This window comes from Pelecanus crispus, chromosome 2 (genome assembly GCF_030463565.1).
Source record: "Pelecanus crispus isolate bPelCri1 chromosome 2, bPelCri1.pri, whole genome shotgun sequence".
In the NCBI taxonomy this organism is placed as follows: Eukaryota; Metazoa; Chordata; class Aves; order Pelecaniformes; family Pelecanidae; genus Pelecanus; species Pelecanus crispus.
The window spans coordinates 106831264-106852976 of NC_134644.1; the positions used below are offsets into that span (position 1 = coordinate 106831264).

The following is a 21713-nucleotide window of genomic DNA, read 5'->3' on the forward strand; positions in this document are numbered from 1 at the left end:
GCTAAGCCAAGGAAAGGGGGAAGGGGGGAGCGCAACGCCAGCGCGCTGGTGCCACTCGGCACGCAGCTTCTCAACAGGCTCCTTGAACACACGGTGGGGAACAGAGAAGCGCGGAGCTCCAGCCCATGACCCAGCTGACATTTAGTCCACCAGTATCTTCTGCCTACGAAAGAGCGCTGTCCCTCTCCGCTCCTCACAGCAGTGTACTCTGCAGTGCACTGCGGTACGCACCGCAACCACCAGTGGCCTCCTCCTGGGACACCTAGTGATGGGTAAAGACGGTTTGACCACGCTCAGCATCCTTTCTGGAGCCAGTCTTAACCATGAAGAGCGAGCCTCCCAGCCAGGGGTTTCTCACTGCGGAGAAAGAGAGTCTCTCTCTCCTGTGTCAGCGGACCACGGGAGGAAGGGACTGCTCCTTCTACCTCATTTCTAGCACGCACATTTGGAGGGAGATGCCTCCTGATGAATATGATACTTAACTGTTTCTGAATGGGTTTCCTCCTTTTCCTCCCAGCATATAGGCATTCCCCTGGAGGAATCATTGTTTTGATGCTGAAAAACAAAAGGAATAGGTTCCTTAGTTTAGAGGTTTCTGTGTCTCATACCGCTGTAGAAAATGACAACACCGAGAAAGTTCAACCGAGGAAAATGTTTGTTCCTTGAGTGTGGCATTCAACAACACTAAAAAGCACAGTGGCATTAGTTAAGATAGAAGCTTAAGGCTTATTCCAATTTCCTACCTTAATATTATTAGAATATTGATGTTTATATTCAATTTTCATTTTTTTAAATTAAGCATACTATACATGGTATAAAAATGGGTATAAAATACATCCTGTTTACTTGATATCCAAAATTAATTTTTTTCCTCTAGGCACATTTTTAAATTCAGCTAAACAAATAAGAATGAATAATACTACCCATCATCTTCTGCAGGGAGGATTTCACAGTTTTTTTAAATACACAGGAATATTGTCTTCCATTACTGACACTGTAATAAGTAGGATGCAATTATTCAAATCAGCATTTTTCCAGGTCCTCACATCCTCATTTTTCACAACTGAAAGTATATCTGTCAACAGCTTAAGAAGTGACACACAGTATTGTGGTTAGCACTAGGACCCATCCCCATGCGGTGCTGATGGAGGTGACAATTTTCAGACAAAACTTAGCCTTATTATTGCTCTGTTTGAGCACGTTAGCCTTAGTGACATTGAAAGCTCTGAAACAAGTCTTTGCATTCAGTCTGTTTAAATCTTCTGGAGACTAGCTGAATATCGAAGTCTCTTGATTTTCTGCCTGAAAGTGTATTTTAGTCTTGCTGTGTGCTGTTCAACAGTGAGAGGCTACTATATCTCAAGAGTATTTGCTGCTTTGTGTAAGACGCAAAACTAAGGGGACCTTCTATGTCACTGAATCAAATCCCATGCTACTAAAGACAGCTATGTCATATAATGCAAATTATAAACCTACTAAACTTCATTTAAAAACTGTTTAGAGGAGCTTTGCTTTTCATTGAAAGACAGCTTTCTGATAATTAGAAACCTCTTGCTTTCCAGCTTAAATTTGTTCATGGTCATTTTATGCCCATTTGTTCTTCTGCCAACATTGTCTTCTAGTTTAAATAGCTCTTCCTCCTCCATTGTGTTTACTCATTGGTGTATTTTTAACTATCAGTCATATCTTCAGTCAGCCTTCATTTTTCTATTCTAGGACAACCCAAACTCTTTTATTCCCCTCCCATGTTACAAACTTTTTATTCTTCCCATCGTCTTAGGAGCCTTTTCTTTCTCATTTCAATCAATCTGTCTAAAACATGGATAAACGTAATCATGCACAGCATATTAAGTAAAATCTAAAAGTATTTCAAACATGCATATATATACATATGTATCGACAAACCATTAATACTTTATGGGAATTATCTCACTTGATATTTGTGTGACTGCACTTTCCTTTTTCATACCCATTATCAAATTCATGGCTCACAGTCATGCTGTGGTCACCTAATATGCACATTTCTCCATCTTCATGTATAACTTGCAATAAATAAATGGACAGTTTATGGAGTAAATCTAACTTTTAGTGCCAAAGTGTCCATCCATCCCATTCATAGAATTAATCTCCAGTTCATTTTTGTTATGTGAGAATTGTATCCTCTTCTGTATTGATGGTGCAAGCAACAAAGTTTATTGGTAGACTCTTGGTTTTGCATGAAATTTCTTAGTAAAAATCTGATTGTCTCCAAACTGATAGTTGAGGAACTCTGCTTGTAGTTTCCCTCCTGATCAGTCATTTTCCTTTCAGCACGTGCTGTTGACCCAGTTCCTTCCCCCAGCCCTTTCAAGTCTTGTGCTAGTCCTCAGCAGCACAGTATCCTTTGCTAAATTCAGATAGATTAGGTCCACCATATTTCCCTGATCTGGAAAATCAGTTATGGTATCAACAGAAAGCTCTTGGGTTACTTTGTCAAAGTCCTGTAAATCTACATTCCATTTTTATCCCATTACACAACTAACCACAGCCGTTAATGGTTCTTTCCTTGAGAATTCATTCTAAAATGATGCATAGTATAGAGATCAGGTCAGTAGTAGCCTTCTCTCCATTGTAGCCAATGGTGGAAACACCAGTCATTCTTCAGTTGGTGCAGTGTCAGGTACAGAGTTCTTCCAGAAATACACAAAACAGTTTTTTTCACTATTACTGGGGCAATTCCATGTGACATTAGATGGATGAACTGCTTCGCCAAAGTCTATGAGGGATAAGATACAGTGCAGTAAATACCACTCCAGGTTAAGGAAGTTTGTCTATCCCATAGCCTTTTACTTAGATAAAGCCTTCTTGCCACCTTCAAAGACCTTGTTAGGTTAGGCTAGTCTACAAGCTCATTTTTTGCAACAGTCTGCCAGTTTTTAAGATTTCATCTACCCTGGTGGGTTTTCTGCTCCTGTGGGAAGCTGAAATGGTCTGAAGATGCCAGAAGAATTGCTGCAGTTTCTTGTGAGACCTTACATTAAAAGATATTTTCTTTACATTGTAACACTTTTGTGTTCTGGGTCCTTCCCATCCTTAATATGATTCTGTGACTCATAGTTCATGTTTCAAAACAGCGTCACATGCTAGACTTCCCTTCTCTTGCCTTCATGAGCAAAATTACAAGGAGGAGAAAGACTTGGACAGCATAATTCAACTGAAAACGGAAAGAGTTCATTTGATTTCCCAAAAGGACCACTTTGTTTTAAAACCCATTCTGGTTCAGTTGATGTATATGTGACAGCAAACAGAAATAAATTAAAAGACCTCAGTATTCAGACAACTGAAAACCAGGAAATAAATAGCAAACAATATGAGCTAGAATTTGTGAAGTGTAAAATGCTGGTTAAGAAAGATAAAGGCCCAAAGGAAAATTCACAAGTTGCAGCGCTAAAGAGAAAAGACAGTATGCTTTTTAGGAGAATATTATGAACGAAATAAGTCTAAAAAGTGTGTACAGTGCTTATTAGATGGAGATGGTTATATGTTAGAACTCTGTAAAAGGTAAGACTGTTCAACAGATTTATTTCTAGTCTCTGAAAAGAAGGAGAATCATGCACTTGCATCAAATAAGAATAAACCATGCACTCTTCAGGCTTTCTACAGGAACTTTCTACAGAATTAGGACAAGGGGTTACCACAGCAACATTGTATGAAGCACTGCCTCAGCAACTGAACACCAATGTCCTAGATATGCGTACGGCCAAGAGGTGCTTCTGCAACTACCACTAATGTCAATAGTGCCATGCAGATAAAATGAGTTTGAGAATGAATGTACAGGAATAAAAACCAACTCAGAAGGCTCATGGCTAGTGGTTCTAAAAATATGGCTGAAAACAGCACTTGAAGTTGTTGAGCTGCACAGAACCATAGACCGAGAAAATGTTTCTTTTAAAAACTGGGGAAGAGTATATATTCATGGTCCCAGCTGGACCATGCCCTCTTCTGATCATCTGTGAGCTCTCCTCTCCACCGCTGAGACAGAACGGCCCATCTCCACCGGTGCAGGAGGCTGGGGGCTCCTTCCCCTACCAGCCCACAAGCCTCATACGTGAAAGAGAAATAGGAACAAGTTTTGGGGGACAGCACTTGGATTCTCGCGACAATCATGCTCTTCCCTTTCTCTTTGCTTTCTCTTTCTCTTTCTCCCTGTAACACTTCAGAGTTCTCACATGCTCTGCCACTGTTTGAGGGAGGACAAAGATGAACCCAAAGCTGCAACCTTCCACCCCTCCAGCAGCAGGAGAAGGGGCTTACAAGTTCAAGGAGCATCAGGAGGAGGATAGCTAGGACTGAAAGGAACAGAATTGCTGGGAAAGGGCAGATGTGGGCCTTGATCATTCGCTTTCTTATGTCAGATGCTTTTAATGACTGCTGACATTAAGTCGTAATGTATCTCTGAGCACTGGGGAAATCCAAAGGACTGAAAGACAGCTGCTATGTGACAGTCTTTAGAGAAGGGAAACATAAAGATCCAGCTAACCACCGGATGGTGAGACTGACATCCATCCCAAGCAAAATACCAGATAAGCTGATAAGAAAGACGAATGACATCACTTGCAGAATTCTATGGAATATCATGCTCTTGGCAGTGACACTAGCTCACTGAGAAGTTATCACCTCTAGCTGATAAAGGAATTGGCTTGTATTAATAAACCATTTAACTTAGCAGCACAACATTCTGATTTTAAAAAGCTACCATGAAGTATTATAGAGCACAATTTCAGTAAGTAAAGAATTTGTCAAGTGACAGATCCAAAAAAAAAAAAGGAGTAATCTTTGAGAAAACACTGCTAAATAGGTTTTCTAAAGATCTTGCAGGCATCGAGGTTCAATACAAAGCCATTGGTGATAACATTTGCAAAGTTATATAAATTTATAAGAGCGGTAAATAACACTGAAGACGTGGTGAAACAGAGCAATCTGGAGTGCCCGGTAGGCTGTTTCTGTTTATCCACAATGCATCTTAATACCAGCAAATGCAAACACTCGCATCTCAGCATAAGGAAGCAAGTCATTGCTACTGAATAGGGACTGCATCCTGAAATGCCAGTGATTCTTGAAAGGAATTAGGGATCAAAGTGAAAAATGAATACAGCCCATACCCTGATCTGCCAGGGAGGAGCTGTTGCAAAGGCAGGTAATGCAGTTGCTGACCTAAGTGAAGTGATTTTACCTCTGTTTACAGATATGATGATACTGATGCTGGAACAGCATGTACAGTTCCCATGTAAATGTTTTCCAAATAATGTTAGAAACGGGAAAGGGCGAGGAAAGAAGCTAAAAAAAATACTCACAGGCTGCAGAAACTGCCTTGCATAGAAAAAAGAATTAGGTGACTTGAATGAAGTGAAGTACTTTCACAGGAAAGATATGGGTGCTGAATTATTTTAAGCTGAAACATAGCAAGCACTTAGAAAGTGAAGCTGAAGCCAAATACATCTAAATAAGAATAAGGCATTAATCTGTAACATTGTAAGCATTTAAACACTGGGGCAAGCCACAAAGGATTTAATGGATCCCGCTGCCTTGAAATCAGTTAGATGTCTTTCTGTAATGTACGCTTTACCCTAACAGAAGTTATGCTTAAATTAAATACAAGCAGTTGGGCTGAATGCAGGCATACTCAGAAAAAAAAGAAATTGGTAACTTTGGTAGCTATAAGAGGTCAAATTACATTATCCAATGATCTCTCCTTCCATTAAATTTTATGAATCATTTCCTGCCCGAATGTGATCACATACCATGCATTCAATGCCTGAACTACATAAAAGGGCTGTGCAGCCCACAGCTTCGAAGTGGTGCAGGTTTCAAAGAGGCAGCCTGGGAATAAGGAAGTTGTGTTCTCATCCCCACCACACCGCAGAACCGCAGCACAGCTTCACGAGCAAAGCAAGAAGGGGATGGTGCTGGAGTACAGCTTGGGGTTTCGCAGGATTATGTGTTGCTCCTATCCTGGGAGGTAGCGGCTCTGGAAAAAGACTTCCACTCACGACGGCTAATCAACAGAATAGTAATCGACCTGCCTGCTGTCATTAGATTAATTGTGATTAGGATGTTTCTGCCAAACGCTTTGCTTCTGATGAACGGTCATGTTTTAGGAGAAAATATGAGAATGGCTTTGGACATATTGTCTTTGCAAATAGCGTGCAATACTGTGTCCAGAAGTAGCCACACTTCAAGAGAAATTGGAGCAAAGAGTCACAAAAATGATTAAAGGTTGAGAAAACAAACCCTGCAGTCAGAGTCCAGGAGCTCAAACTGTTTGGGTTATCACGAAGAACAGCAATGGAGAACTTCCTCACAATAAGTAACTACATTATATAGGAAACAAACATTTCGTGACAGAGATCAAGCTAATTCTAGCAAGATCCAATTTGCAGAATTTGAGGCTAATTAAATTCAAATTACACATAAATGAGGATAACTATTAAAATAATTTACCCAGGACTGTAGAGGACTCTCCATCACTGAGCATTTTTTCTAATCAAGATTTTTTTTTCTTAAGAAAACTATTAGACCTGTGTGGTGAAGAATTTGTATAAGGATGTCTGATAGTCCATGTTATACATGAGATCGAAACAAGATCACAGTGGCTCTTTCTGGCTCTGAAATTTATTTTTCTGCCTCAATCTTCTCTCCAGTGAAAAAGGAAGAAGGTTAATTCACAAACATGAAGAGTTGTTAGAAATGCTAATTCACTAATAAAAAGGTATATAACACTTGACTTACAGAGGGTGTTCTGCAAGTAGCAGGGATCATAGGTTTGCCTTACAGCACAGCTAAGGTTGTCTGACACGGCATATATAAAATCCCTCTTTAATTTCCTTTAAAGAAAATATGTACAAATTTGGCTGTGTTTGGAGCTTCTGAAAAAAAAATCCAGTTTGCGTGTGCTCGGGAGACTTCTTGTAGTCTGACAGTTATCTATAGTTTCTGCCTGAGCTGAGCACACGTCATCCTCTTCATTCCTCCTACAGGCATCTGCACTATACATATGCATCCCCATGCGCTTTACATGCCTCCCCTCCAAGCGGCAAAGGCAGAGCCAGACTTTCCCTCTCGCTGTTCCTCCCCGTCCTGGTGTGCTCTCCCCGCTCCAGCCGCTGCAGCCCAGAACCAAGGGACTCCAAATACAAGGCACGGGAATGAGGAGCCGGCTGCGGGAAGGAGCGGGAGGCAGACTGAGATGAGGCAGGGAGGGGACAGAAGCAGACTGCTTGTAGTCCTGAGTCTCAGCATCCCTAAGACCTGCAGACAGGCGCTGTGCTTCGTGAAACTCCGAAAAGGGACCCTTGGGGAACACTGCTTTTGAATTACCATTAGGACTTCAAAGTAACTAGCCAAAATTTGGGATTTTTGTCAGAAATCAGGTGGTCTGCATCCTCCCTAACGCATTCTCCTGCCCAGGTGTCCTGCGGGCTCCTCTGCCGTCGCTGCCTGTGTTACGGGAAGAAGTCTGCGGATGCAGAGCCAGACCCCTGCCCCGCTCAGAGAGCTTAGGGAAGGATTCGGGGCTGTGCAGGGGCTGTAGGAATGAGGGCTGTGTAATGTGAGGCACGCGACTACAGCCAGTGACGTCAGAGGCGTCAACCCTCGTTTTCTGGGAGCCTTGGTCTGACTTCTAAAAGTGATGAGCACTCAGTGCCGCAGCTGAAGGCACCCAGAAGTGTGCTCTGAATGGCAGTACACCAAATGCTGCGTCTTCTGAAAAATCACCTCCTGAGTGCCTGGCATTGAGTAAATGAGAATGCATCTTTCAGATTTCTTTCAGATATCTTTCAGATATCGCTCTCTACAACTACCTGAAAGGAGGTTGTAGCGAGGTGGGTGTTGGTCTCTTCTCCCAAGTAGTTAGTGATAGGACGAGAGGAAATGGGCTCAAGCTACGTCAGGGGAGGTCTAGGTTGGAAATTAGGAAAAATTTCTTTATGGAAAGGGTGCTCAAGAATTGGAACAGGCTGCCCAGAGCGGTGGTGGAGTCCCCATCCCTGGAAGTGTTCACAAAACGGGTAGATGTGGCACTTCGGGACATGGTTTAGTCTAGTCTACCCTTGATTGGCTTAGTGTGGACTTGGTAGTGTGGGTTAATGGTTGGACTGGATGATCTTAAAGGTCTTTTCCAACCTAAACGATTCTATGATTCTATGATTTATCTCTGCTAATAAGACCATATGTCTCAGCAGTATAATAAAGATTAATTCAGCGGTGGTTTTCATGTACTTAGACATTAGAGTCAAAATTATCACAGAACAATCTGTGATAAAATTAACAGCACTGTGTTTACATGGGATTTGAACAGTGTGTAATACGGAGCTGGGACCACAAGGTGAATGAGGATAATATAAAACAAAATATGCAATTTCTATTTTAGTATGAGATTAAGATTAGTGCCTGTCCACATAGGTGAGGAATTCACATTTCATCTTTAACTCCTGGGTTTCCTAATTTGCAAATGCTTGACTTTGAAACATGGCAGCCCTTTGCCACAGGGTGTGTACGCAGCTACACTCTTCAGGAATCTTTAGCACAACAATAATTTCAATCCCTATTCTTCCCTCACAAACAAGTTCATTTGGGGACTAAATTATCTCATCAGCTCTCCTTTCTTTATTTGTTTATATAAGAAAGCCTGAAATTAAGTTCAAGGAGACTTTTTTTGAGCTTTGAGGATGTAAATAACTAACTTTTTTAAAAAAGTTTAGATGCAGGGCAGGAGCGGGGATTAAGTGGTGTTTCAAAAATTAAGCTGTTTTTAGAACTTCTAACATGTGCACTGTGTCACTTCAGGAAGGATACGGACCATAGCACATATAAAACCACACAAAAATATCTGATTGGGCATACGTCTGGTACGATCCTTTATAGTTAGCGGAGTGGCATCTCTTTCTACCGGGCTTGACTGTGCTCCTCCATTGTCTTTGCCACGGACCATCTGAGGAGAATACGGGGTTGCCACAGCAGCTGGACTACCCTTTCCATAGTAAGGTGTGAGCAGTGATGAAAAGTTTTGCTACAGCTGGGGCATCTAAGGTATTGTCTGAACCATATGGATTATTTGATGATTAACAAGACACTCAATTTCACATTGTAATCTTGCTCTCAGAAGGGATATTAGTGTAGCATGTTTCACCTTTAAACTCTCAGGAACGTAGTATCTTTGAGATCTCTGTCCCTCTGCTATGTTTGCTGGAACCTGACTAACAGGTCAAAAGAAGTAACTTCTGGAGACTGAAAAGCAGCCGCTGCGAAAGCATAAGCATAATTTCCATCGCAAATTTGACTAAAACCAGTAAGATAGGTCAATGAAATATTTCTGCCACAAATATGTAGTGTAGCAGGGCCTTAGTTCAGCTGTCTTCAACATAGTTCAGGTTCTGGGAGCAGCCTTATGCTGGCAACACAGAGCTCAGTACAAGCTAACAACTCAAGTATATTTATCAAGTGTATGTATAACTTTTCAGATGGGTTCTGCCCAGATTTAGCTCTGTGCTGTCACGATAAGGCTGCTACAGCTATTAGTTCATCAAGTTTGTCTAGTTCATTAACTTGTCTATACTACTTTGCAACTGTAAGTGAGGGATAAATGCCTTAGATAAAAAGGATAACAGTATCACTTTGAGGGGGTTGTGTCACTTTTTTCACAAGACACATGTGGCCCTGCATTGGCTGCTTTTTGGGTTGTTTTATCCTCATGCCCCACTCCTCTGTTCCACCATAAGGTGGTACATGTTCCAGCACCCATACACCACCGTGGTGGGGTGAACTGGACATGTCACTTTGAGTCGCAGAACTAGCCACAGGTTGCAAATGCAACTATGAACTATGAAGCTATGGTGGTCCTCCAAACCCTCTTGTAAGTTCACCATCATTCCTGGTGTTACTCTCCCAATCACCTATGTTTTAATAACCTGCTTGTCATTTCATCAGACATCAGACTTTGACTGTCTGGGGCTTGGGGTTCTCTCTGAAATACTAGAAGAATGATCTTTGATAAGACTATTTATCATCCTGCATCGACCAGGCCAAACTAGAAGTGTGGTGCAATTTTCAAGCAAATGCGAACAGCATGATGGGAAACCCTGACATATACAAAGGGAAGGTACAGATAGATTAGAGGATTGAACAGACAAGACAGAAAAAGAAGAACACTAGGAACAATTTTTAGGAGTTTTCTACTGTAAAGCCAGTATTAATTATTTTAATTAATTAATTATTAATTTAAATGGAATTTTTGTCAGGAAAGGATGGCTTATCAAAATCAGGGAGACTCTCCACAGTAGCCAGTAAGCTGGTGATCCCGTCCTGCGAGTGGGCCAAGATCCAGTTCCAAGTCTTTCAAAAAAGTCTGCCATACACCGTAACTGTACTCTCGTTTCCCTGATTCTTCTCTTCTTTTCCACAAAAGGCTTCTTAAAAGGTCTCAGTTGCACTCCAGTGGAGAACAGGAGTCAACATATGTGACAGATTATATATTTTGTATATCTATTTTTTCATATATATTTATCGTATATATTTCGTATATATAGCGCATATTTGTATATTTCTGTATCACTAGAGACGGTGTGGAAAGAGAAGGAAGTGTCTGTCCCTGGCTCAGAGACACAGCCTGTCCTCAGAGGAGCCTCTGTGACGCCAGGAGAACACAGCACAGCATTTTCCCCAAGACAAGAAGGAAAAGAGGGCTGGATCGAAGGCCAACAAGGTGGGGACCGACATCTTTATTATTATAAAAGTTATTATGAAATGTGTGTGTGTAAGAGTAGGAGAACAGGGAGAAAAATTACTTATAAACCTAGATGTAGCATCAGCTTGTTGGGAAGATGCTGGAAGAAGCAGAGGATGAAATGCCAAGAGCCCCGTAACAGAGGTTCAGCAAAGCTTAGATAGCTGAAGGTCCACAGAAAACCAGCCAAAAACTTTCAGGGAAAAAAGAAGGTGTTTTTCTCAAAGCTTGAGAAGGAAAATGGGAATGCAGAGAAAAACTGAAATGAAACATGAAATATTTTCTCCTAGAACTGAGCAAGTTATGTTAGCTTGATGCTTAAATTGACATTGTTAATACTGTTATGGCTGCAAGTCAGTCTTTTAAAATGTTTTTGCTACCAGTGTAAGAAACACTGCAGCATTGGAAAGAAGCAGGTTACAGTTTAGGAAGCCAAGAGCCAGGCTGGCATGCAAGTTGTCAGGATTTTGCTCAGGTCTTCAGTTTAATGAAGTACATGAAAATCAGAATGAAAACTCAAAAGATCCTGTTCTTTCAGATGCAGAATCTGAAGACAAAAGTAAAAATAAAACCTGATGTAGCTATTATTTTTGAGATTATAAAAGTAGCTAAACAAATTATACTGGTTGAAAAGCTGGCTAGTTTTGTCTGCTATGCTGACAAGGCACTACTCCAGCACCTTGGTTTGGATACGTACTCAACATTTACCACAGGTCCTTAACTATGGATGTATAAGTACATGATTTCCTCTCCAGGAACACAAATTTCTCCTTTGTAAGCAGTATAACATATCTTTTCCCATTCTGTTTCTGAAACCTATAGACATATCTAACTTTATTTGTTTGTTATTTGACAATTTTTGGCACTTTCTATTGTAAATATTTTTAAATACATTTACAAGCTCTCTGCACTACAACTCTGTCTTCTAATATTATCTCTGTTACTACCATAAAGTAATCAACATATACAAATTTATTCTCATTAATAATCCCAGCAATAGTATTTTCTATGTGCTCATTAAATTTTTCATAATATATTTTTAAATTTTTTAAAAATAATGAAATTTAATTTTCATAAACAATAATGATTGCAAGTACTTCACTTTATATAATTAGGGCAAGAGGTGGGGAAAAATTTGACCTCTTGCCTTAAAAACTTCCAGAATTTTTTTTAGTCTCTAAGATAAAAAAGCAAATGTTTTATGGATACATCCTACCACAATATAATTTGTCATAAAGGATTTGCTACCATCCAAAACCACCTGACACTAATAAAGCAGCTAGTTTAACATTTACTGATTCTCATCCACTCCTGAAAAGCAATAAAAAGGAAATTTTCATGGAGTGAAAATCTTAGGGAATCTCCCCAGTTGCAGGGTAGGGGAGAACTCTTTTATCTGCTTTTATAGCATGCCTTCCCTCCGCAGTCCCTGAACACCCATCTATCCCAAAACAGAAGGATTTTGTTAATCGTTACGTCTTTGCAAATGGGGCTTAAAGGACCCTCAAGAGATCATACAGAACATCCTTCCCTGCTTCGTACAGAAGCAGCTGTACCAAAACCATTCAGAGGTTTCAGATTGGAGAAATGGCTTGTGAGCATGAAAGCCTTGTCTGTTTTTTCTAGCTAAATCAATTGATATAATAAAAAAGCGCCACATCGTTCTAGTCTTTTACATGCTTAGGCCATCATAGCTGTAGCAACACAGCTGTTAAACCACTCCCAAAAGCTGCTTATACTGAAGAAGTATAGTTTCTATGAGTACCCCAGAGATTATTCCAGCATTTGACTATTACTAAAATCACAAAATTTTTGCTAAGCATCTTAACCTAAATTTTCCTTACTGCAATGTGAGATCATAATTTCTTGCCCTAGCTGACATGAACTTAAACAACAGTTTAAGTTCAACTAACTTTGCAGCTAACCCTATATTTCTAAAGATTTTTAACTTTTTTCCCTTTACTCTTCCCCTCTCTAGACTAAACAATTATTTTCATCTTTCCTTGTCAGTGATGTTTTCTAGGTATCTGATCATTCCTGTTGTTCTCCTCTGGACTCTTAATTTAGTCTACATTTTTTCTCAAGTACCCTGCTCCCAGGTGAGTGCAATACTCCAGCTAAGGACCTACCTGGGCTGAGTAGGATGAAAAGATTATTCATATACCTTAGAAAAAACACTCCTATTTTTACACACCATTTTCACAACAGGGCAATGCTACTAACTCATGTTTAGTTTGTGATCCACCAAATTTCCACATCCTTTTCTCCATAGCTCGTGTTGCTTAGCCAGCCATTCCCCATGCTGTATTTGAGTATGTGGTTTACTGCTGACTGAAGAGAAACCTTTGCACAAAACCTTACAGACTCGCATCCTGCTTGGTTTTCTGGACACTGTGACTGTCAAAAATCTGAATTTGACTCTCGTCTCCCAGGGTGCCTGAAATCTGACTCAGCTTGGTGACATCTGCAGGCTGAACACCCACATGCTCTGACCCATCATTCGAGCCATCCATGAAATAGGGAACAGCTCTGACAGACTGCTGTGGAGTCCCAACTTGAACGATAGCCTTCTCAACATACCCCTCCAAAATCTCTAGTACCTGTGTTCTTCGCCCAAAGAACAACCTCAGCAGATTTTGCTCTAGAAATGGCCCGAAACAAGAAGAAAACACCGTGTTTGTGGACAGTTTCCTTATTTGAGAACAGGGAGAGGAAGACACAAACTGACAAGTGTGCTAGGATTTCTCAGACATCAGAAAAACGTATGTTGGAGAAGCAGATCCCTGTGAAAGACAATGAGGCCAAGAAGAGCCCGCTTTCCAGACTATGCTGTGGTGACTGCGAGGTGAGAGCATAATATCTGGAGTTTCAGCAAAGGAAAAAGTTCAAGAGGCTACTCAGCGTCATGACTCCCAGGGATCAGTATACTACCGAATGTAGCAAACATCTCCTGGGAAAGGAAGACAATGACCCCAAAACTGCCACGTATTCAACTTCACTCTGTCTCAGCTCCAGTATTACAGAAGAGGGAGAAATCCACTAATGGTGGATTTTTACAGTCCTAACAAGTAACAGAATTTGGTTTTATGTTAGCACATGTTTTCAGCAAGCTAAACCTACTGAAATGACTACCATTTAGCATCAATATAAACAAAATTTAAGAGTAAAGAATAAATATTTAATTTATTTAACGCATGCACGGATATTGCTGTTGAATACAGAGCAATAACTCTGGTGCACCAGGCACCACTGCAGTCACAGGGCAGGTCAAATGATTGCAAACAACGTGTTTTGCAGCCCAAACTTAATAGACTGCATCACGCAAATTATTTATTTGTTGTCTGCAGATGCACCCTTGATTCAAAACCGTAGACAGTATGGTCGAGCCCAAAGCAATCTCATCACCCGACAAGTACCTCGGTATAGACCAAATGCTTCGCCCATATACACTCATATTAAAGGCGTTCCACTGACATAGGCTGCTAAGCACAACCATCTTGCACAATTTTACACCACTGTCCTTCACTTGCCCTGCTGCTGTGTACCAGAAGGCACCTATCAGAGGGAAAGGATAAGATCCAGAATAAGGCTGCAAAAACAAAGGTGAAAGAGATGCACTGGGTATCTTGCAGTTGTAGCTGCATGCCTGTGTACCTGAGGATTGCACTTGAGTGAACAGATCCTACCTTGTCTGCACTGAAATAGCTGTATCACACACTGGCACTGGGGAGCTTGGGGGTTCATAACTGTTTGGGGTGCATTTAGTTGGCATTATGTTGGCAGTACCTACATTTTGTCCATCCCACCTGTACAATCCTGTAAGTCCATCCATCCAAGTTCTGCAGTTACCCACATAGTATTTTTTATCTTGACAACACAGCCTCAACTGCTATAGAAACCTCAAAGATCATGACTCTGAAGGTAAGTTGAACTAATTCCAAAATGACTGTCAACAGCTCTGTGGGAGCTCTGGACCAACACAGCAATGCAAACATGCTCCTAAAGCATTTCCATCTCAGGATGTTCAGCTGGTCCCTAACTCAGTCAAATCCATTGCAAAGGACCTTGAAATTTTCATTGTGCATGCAGATCCAGGAGTCTGCATTAGGGTCATCTTCCTCTTAAAAAAGGCATCCACTTGGTACACTTAAGGCTGCATATTTGCCTTTGTATCCACCTTCTCTGCTTTGACCTCAAAATGTTTGTAGAAGTCCTGGTTTGTGTTTCCTAGTAGTGATTTGCATAGAGGGCCAATAATGAAACTGTTTCTCCCAAAGCAGCAGCTCTTGCTTCTGCTATCCAAATATGGCTGGATTTATTTATTTTTATATATATATATTAGCATTTACCTTTGACATATAACTGACTTTCTCGTACCAGCTGGTAGCTGACAGGAAATGCATTTCAGGGGCAAAGACAATTTTTTGCTTTTCACATCTTGTTGCAGCCGTGCCCCATTCTGAGCATCGGTGAGCACTGCACTGCTGCAAAGTCCTCCTGTCCTGCTTGCCATGGCCGTGTGGTGACAGTGACCACTGCCAGCGAGCTGTCACAAACACAGCAGTCAGGCAGTAATCGTATGGGAGCATTCGTGTTGACAAACGTCCCGTTGCTTACCTCATGGCCGAACCGATGACATCTTCACTCTGCCTGTAGCAGGGAAGCAGGCAGGTGCTGCGGGCTGTCCAGGTAACCCCATTCGAGTGGCAGCAGCCAGAGTTGAGCAAAATCGCACTTGTGCCATTCAGGCAGATTGTGTTAGCAGTTGATGAATTGTGGTTATCTGAGCTATAGCTTATTCCTCATGGGTAAGCCAACTTAAATTGAAAACATCACCACTCTTCAGCAACGAGTTTGTGTGTGTGGACATGAGTCAAATTAGAAGCAATGTCTGAGTTAGGGCTCCAGTTATTCCATAGTGAAGACAAGCCCATGTTATCCAAATCACCCCCTTCCCGGGACTCAATTTTATTGGTTATTCAAACATTACTGTAAAAAAAAAACCCTGGCTGACACTTCCTACCCAAACTTGGCAATTCCTTAATTTTTCCTCCAAAATCTGCTTTGTCCTAGCTGTCTCTGGGCACAAAGAGACACTCCCACATCCTTTACATTCCAGTTGGGGCTAATTGAACTCACATGTCAACATGAGTCAGCAGTAATTACCAGGAATATTAAGGAAAGATTTGGCACCGGACCTTGGTTATTCAACAGCAGAGCCCCCAAGTTTAGTGGGGTCTCGGCTTAAATCGAACACCTTAAAAGCACGACAGCAATAGCTGTACCAAGTTCTCAGTCTAGTTCAACTACATATAGGCAGTTCCTGATACCGAAAGTGTCTTCACTATATTTTTAGATATACCTACAGAAAGGCAAATCTAATGGAAAAGTCATTTCTGACTACTAAATCCTCCGCGGTGGAGTTTAAATCTGTTTATACGCTGAAACCGATGAATCAATATTAGACTGGCTGGCTGGTTTTCATAAGCATCCACACTGCAAACAGGGCCTAGCAATGCATTTCCTCCTTACGATTCCCAGGCAGAGATCCGAATCGATGGGAAGTTGAGGTAATAACATACCTCCCCCTCCCATGGCTCATTTGGAATAAAAATCCTGAAACCACAAGAACCCAGATTTTCCACATGTGAGTGTTTGTTTCCCTGCCGAAACAGTCCCCCTCGGTACACCCTCACCCTATGGGCTGTGGAGCCTTGGGCTTCCAGAGCTGAAGACTGGAGGTGTTCACGCACTAGCCCAGCGCAGCCCCTAGAAACTCAGTCCTCTCCTTGAGACCAGGGAACACCCAAATACACTTTTACGGTCACCTACTGAAAAAACCAGGTTGTCACAAATATATATACCGATGCAGAGATGCGGTAGATGCGGCAGTGAAAACTGAGGACTGTCTCAGCCTGTGCTCAGGCAGGGGGTGCCGGCAGGAGCGACAGACGGCATTAAAATTACTATCCAAACCTTAACTGGTAGCTCTTTCTGGTTCTTAACATCTACGGCATTAGGTACTTTGTTTTTCAAGGAAATAAATTCTTGCTCTTGGTTGCAAATTAACCGTGTGTCTTGCCAGTGAATTTGATCTTGTCAGTCATTATGTCTCTCACTTAAATGCAACGATTTAGTCTTAGCCCTGGATAATAACACTCTCTACGGTTCATAAAGGAGAACAGTTTTATTTTATCTACTGCAAACATATGTGCATCAACATTCTTCTCAACAGACTACTTCTGAGCCCAACTAGATCAGTCAGTTTTATTTAAATCCAGTCCCGGTTGTCTTTTTGAAACCTCCAACTACCAAACAACGTCAAGCATATTCTTGGGTTTTTCTGATGGGTTTTGTTTCCTTTTTTTGGGTTTTTTTTTTTTTTTGGTCTTAGTAGTCTATCTCCTAGAAACTCACTAAATGACGCACAAACATTGTTGGTGCCCGTCTTCAGACCAGAAAAAAAAAAAAAGTTTTTTTACATGATATAACTTGGTTTTATGCTATTTGCGTTATTCTTTAATAAAGACATAGAACTACAGCTTCACCCGAAGACGTACAAAATTCTTGTTTACTAAACAAAGTAACGCAAAGTCAGAAAAAGCACCGGAGCCCGTACGCACGCTTCGCCCTTCCCTCACTGATTTTTCCCCCTTTGGTACGTCAAACTGAAACACAACAAGAATTTTTAGCTCCGAAGTTATAAACCGCTGAAAATGAAGGTTTTCAGGGGAAATACTGACCGATCCCCAAGCACACCCACCCTCTTCGAGGCCAGGGGAGCGCGGTTCGGGCTTGGAAGAGGCAACGTGAAACTTTATTTCACTGCTTTCCCCCCGGAGGTCTCTCGAGGTAGCGGTGGGACGGATGGGTGAAGCCAGGCGCGGCCAAGGTGCCGTGGCAGACCCCTCCGTGTGCCCCCCGCTCCCCGCTTTCGGCCCTCGGGACCGCGGGGCGGCAACCCGGCATCCCCCGCCCGGGGGCCAGCGGGCACCCGGCACCTCCCGGGGCTTTCGCCTGGGAGCCGCGGACCATCACCGGCGCTCGGGTGGGAGAAGCGGGGCGCGTCCCGGGAGGCTGCTGTCCCACCGAAACGGCCGGGGGGAGCACCGACACCCCGGGGGAGGCGGGGGGGAGGGGGGCGCGGAGGGGGAGGCGGTTTGGGGGGCGAGGTGGCCGGAGCCGGCGGTCCCCCGGTCCCCCCGCAAAGCCCGGGCTGAAGCCTCGCCTGCCCAGCGCCAGCTCTCGGGATGCAACGACTTACCCCACGGTCCCCGCCACGACCCGGGGGTGCAAAGTTTCTCCGGGCGAGGAGCAGCCCCCGGCCGCGGAGCAGAGCGGGGCGGCCGAGGCGCGGCGGCGGCGGCGGCGGCGGCGGGGCGGAGGTGCGGGAGCCGGCGGCGGGGAGCGGGGCGGAGGGCGGCGGGGGTGGGGAGGATGCTCGGGCCGCCGCTTCCCTCGTGATTCAGGTGGCGGGCTGGCGGGGCTGCCGGCCGAGTGACAGGGCGAGCCGCCGGCTCCCCGCTCGCACGCGATCCCCGCCGCCGCCGCCGCCGCCACCTCCCGCCGCCGGCAGGGGGCGCTGCGGCGGCGCGGCGGTACCGGTGGCCGGGGCGGGGGGTGAGGGGGGGTGGCGGGGGGCGGGGGGGGGGGCAGCCGCCGCGGCGGGGATGAGGCCAGCGAGCGGCCGCCGCCGGACGCGAACCGCGGCCCTACGGCACCGTCCCCGCCGCTGCCGCCCGCCGCGGGGTGCGGGGGAGCCGAGCCGGGCACACGTACACCCCACACCCCCCTCCCCCCGCCCCGCCGCCGTGCACCTGCCCGCGCCGCCGCCGAGCGCGGCTCTGACGGAAAGTTGAAAAGTACGGCGCGGGTCCTGCCCCGCCTCCGGGGCGCCTGGAGCAGCCTCAAGCCCCCCGGCACCGGCGATCCCGGAGGGGGCTCCCCTCTCCCCCCCCGCCCCCCTCACCTGCCCCTGCCCGACGCCGCTTTCTTTGCGCTTCCCGCCTTGCGTGGCAGAAGCACATCTCCCTCTGCCCACCGGTACCTTCGGTTCAGCACCGTATTTACCAGTTACCTTCACCAGGAAGCTGAGTAATAGCTGAGATTTTTTTTTTAACTAGCAGGTTTGTTGGTTTGTTTGTTTTGGTTTTTTTTTTTTTTTTCCCCAGAATGTTCTGCCGACGGGTTTCTGGTTTGTACTGGAAGCGGCAGGGGATCCCGCTCAAGCAGCAAGGCCTTTTGCGAGCGGTGTTTGATGCTGGTGTTTGATTAAGTACCTAAAGCGGCTCTCGCACAGGAGGCTTAAGGACAGGACAGCCAAAACCAGAGCAGGCTGACGCGGAATGTCCAAGGTAACAAAGTGAAGGAGAATCCTCTCCCTGGCGGGATGCCAGCCCGTAGCGAGGAGATCCAAACGTGGAACCCCCAGCAGACTTCAGGGACTGGTTGCTGCGGGGAGGAACTGTCTACTGCTCCTCAGGCCTGGACTGCCGAGGTGTCCCCTCGGGTGCCGACGCTGTGGCAGGTACCACCTTCAGACGGAGCCCTGCACTGCCTGCCTTCGCCCCAGACACAGTGCTGCAGCTTCTCAGGCCCCAGCTGGCTTAGCTCTATATCCGTGGGCAATCCTTCCGGGAAAGCCCGATTATCGAGATACAGGTGGCAGAAATAATGTAGAGGAAAGCAAAGAACTCTGCTCTTGCTAATCATAGAATCACAGAATGCTTTGGGTTGGAAGGGACCTTTAGAGGTCATCCAGCCCAACCCCCCTGCAGTGAGCAGGGACAGCTTTAACCAGATCAGGCTGCTCAGAGCCCCGTCCAGCCTGACCTTCAATGTTGCCAGGGATGGGGCCTCCACCACCTCTCTGGGCAACCTCTTCCAGTGCTTCACCACCCTCATCATAAAAAATTTCTTCCTTATATTCAGTCTGAATGATCTAACAGATGTTTCATCCATACTTTACTGTCGGGTTGCTTGTGGTACAGATTGAATGACAATGCAGTGCCTGGGCATGAATTTGCTGGGGAAGGAGTGAAGAGGAGCAGTGTTAGGGAGCCTGAGCCTTCCCTTCTCCCCTCTCGTTCTGGTCAGCAGTGAGGATGGTGGCACCAGCTCCATGGTAGGTCTCTGTGGTTGCAGTTGTGTGGCTTCCCAGCTTCCCCAGAAGTCCAGAGCTGTATCTCTCTGCGGTGCCCCACCACCTGACCTCACAATCACTGTTAAGCTTTTGGCTTGACCACTCTGTCTTGCTTTTAGCAGGGAGACCTCACTTTGACAAATGTACCTGCATAATAAGCTTCCATCGCTCTTTTGCCGATGTTCTTCAAGACGAGGGGAAGCCCGGACCCCAGCCCTCCTGTCCTGCACATGAAGATTGAAGAGCCCAGCTCGCAGGAACACTATTGTTCCAGCAAAATAGAACCAGTCAGTGTTGTTGATTGCTCTGTTACATCTTCCCAGGCAGAGCCTTGGCTATAAAAATAGATGCAATAATCCACATGGACAGTTGCAATTGTAAACGGCATTCAAAAAGCAAAAACGGAATTCATAGTTTGACACAGACATATCCCCAATCCGTCAGGATGTGACACACTGGCAGCATGTCTGTGCCAAACTATGAATGCCATTATTTACTTTTCTTCTGAATGCTATTTACGATTGTAACCTTCACAGTAAATTAGTGTATCTATTTTATATTGGACGTTTTCTGAGAGGCTTTGGTATTGTCTGCGCTTATTATATTCACAGAATTGATGTAAGTTAGACCAATTCAGGCCACAATAAATCTTCGGGGACTACAGACTGTGCTTATGTTAGGACGATTTGCCAGCATAACCCTACCAGTAAAATCCTATCTGGCAGAGGCGAGGCCTGTGTTTGGAAAGAGAAATCAAAGGCCATCAACACTGAATAGCTCTCCACTAGATGGAACAATGGTGCTTCTGCTGCCAGGCCATTGACAGGGAGTGATTTACCCAGAAGAGAATTGGGGGGGGGGGGGGTGGAGCCCAGAAAGTGCTGGATAATGGTGAGACAGTCATGGGACAACTATTGTTCATCACTTCTCCTGGTGAATGCAATGCCATGGAGGAGAGCCGGGGAGCTAGGAGGTGTCTTGGTGTGTGAAGACACATCTGAGCTCATTGACCAGGCATGAACCAGCTCTCATTTAGAAGTGGTGTCACCACATGGTGTTCAGGCCACTCCACCAAATCGCTTAGCAAGTTCGTTTGACTGGGAATGGGGCCGAGCGAGCACATGTCCAGCTTGGAATTTGGACCCGTTTGCACCTGTCTGCATTCGTACATCCAAAGACGATGGTTCAGATGTTTTATGGGAGCTTATTGCATGTACAGCTGAATGACCCAGCCTGCAGAGAGAACACTTGTGCTGTGTTCTCTTCACTCCCTGGTTTTTAAATTTTGTTAAAAGTAATTACATTTGCCAGGCAAGAATTGTTTTTCATAATCTCATGCTGCTGACTGTTTATACTTATACCAGCTATGTGCAGATCTTTTTTATACAAGTTAGGCTTACTGAACAACTGCCAGATAGCTCTGCTTTCCTTCTTGAATTTTAATTGCTTACTTGCCCAGCATCTATTTTTAAAAGGGAACTGTAAATGGAACAGTAAGTTCCATCACTCACCGTAGAGGCAGGGGGTCAGCACCCTCCTTACTCCTCCTCCGCTCCCTCCTGCAGGGGAATGTGGAGGAATCGGGACCTGAGCTGTCATTTAACCACAGGCATAAGCATTTAAGTTCAGGCATGCATCTAGAGGCTTTGCATGGAAGTAGAGCTCAGTATTTCACAGGGCTGAAACCAAGGTTTTCAGGACATACTGGTTTTATCTTAGAAGTGTGATCATGTATAGACTCACACGCACAAACGCACACATATACGTAGAGACACAGCAATGGCTGTAGTTGCAGTGCACAGAGAGTAG

General features: G+C 44.4%; 1 protein-coding gene across 1 annotated transcript in view; it reads right to left on the bottom strand.

The window, feature by feature from the left end:
• AHRR (aryl hydrocarbon receptor repressor) overlaps positions 1–551 on the bottom strand; it is a 65999-nt gene extending 65448 nt beyond the window's left edge. The window contains exon 1 of the mRNA XM_075706185.1: positions 484–551. Coding sequence (XP_075562300.1) covers positions 484–545 — 62 coding nt within the window. The 5' untranslated portion in view covers positions 546–551. The remainder of the gene's footprint in view (positions 1–483) is intronic.
• Positions 552–21713: the final 21162 nt, after the last annotated feature.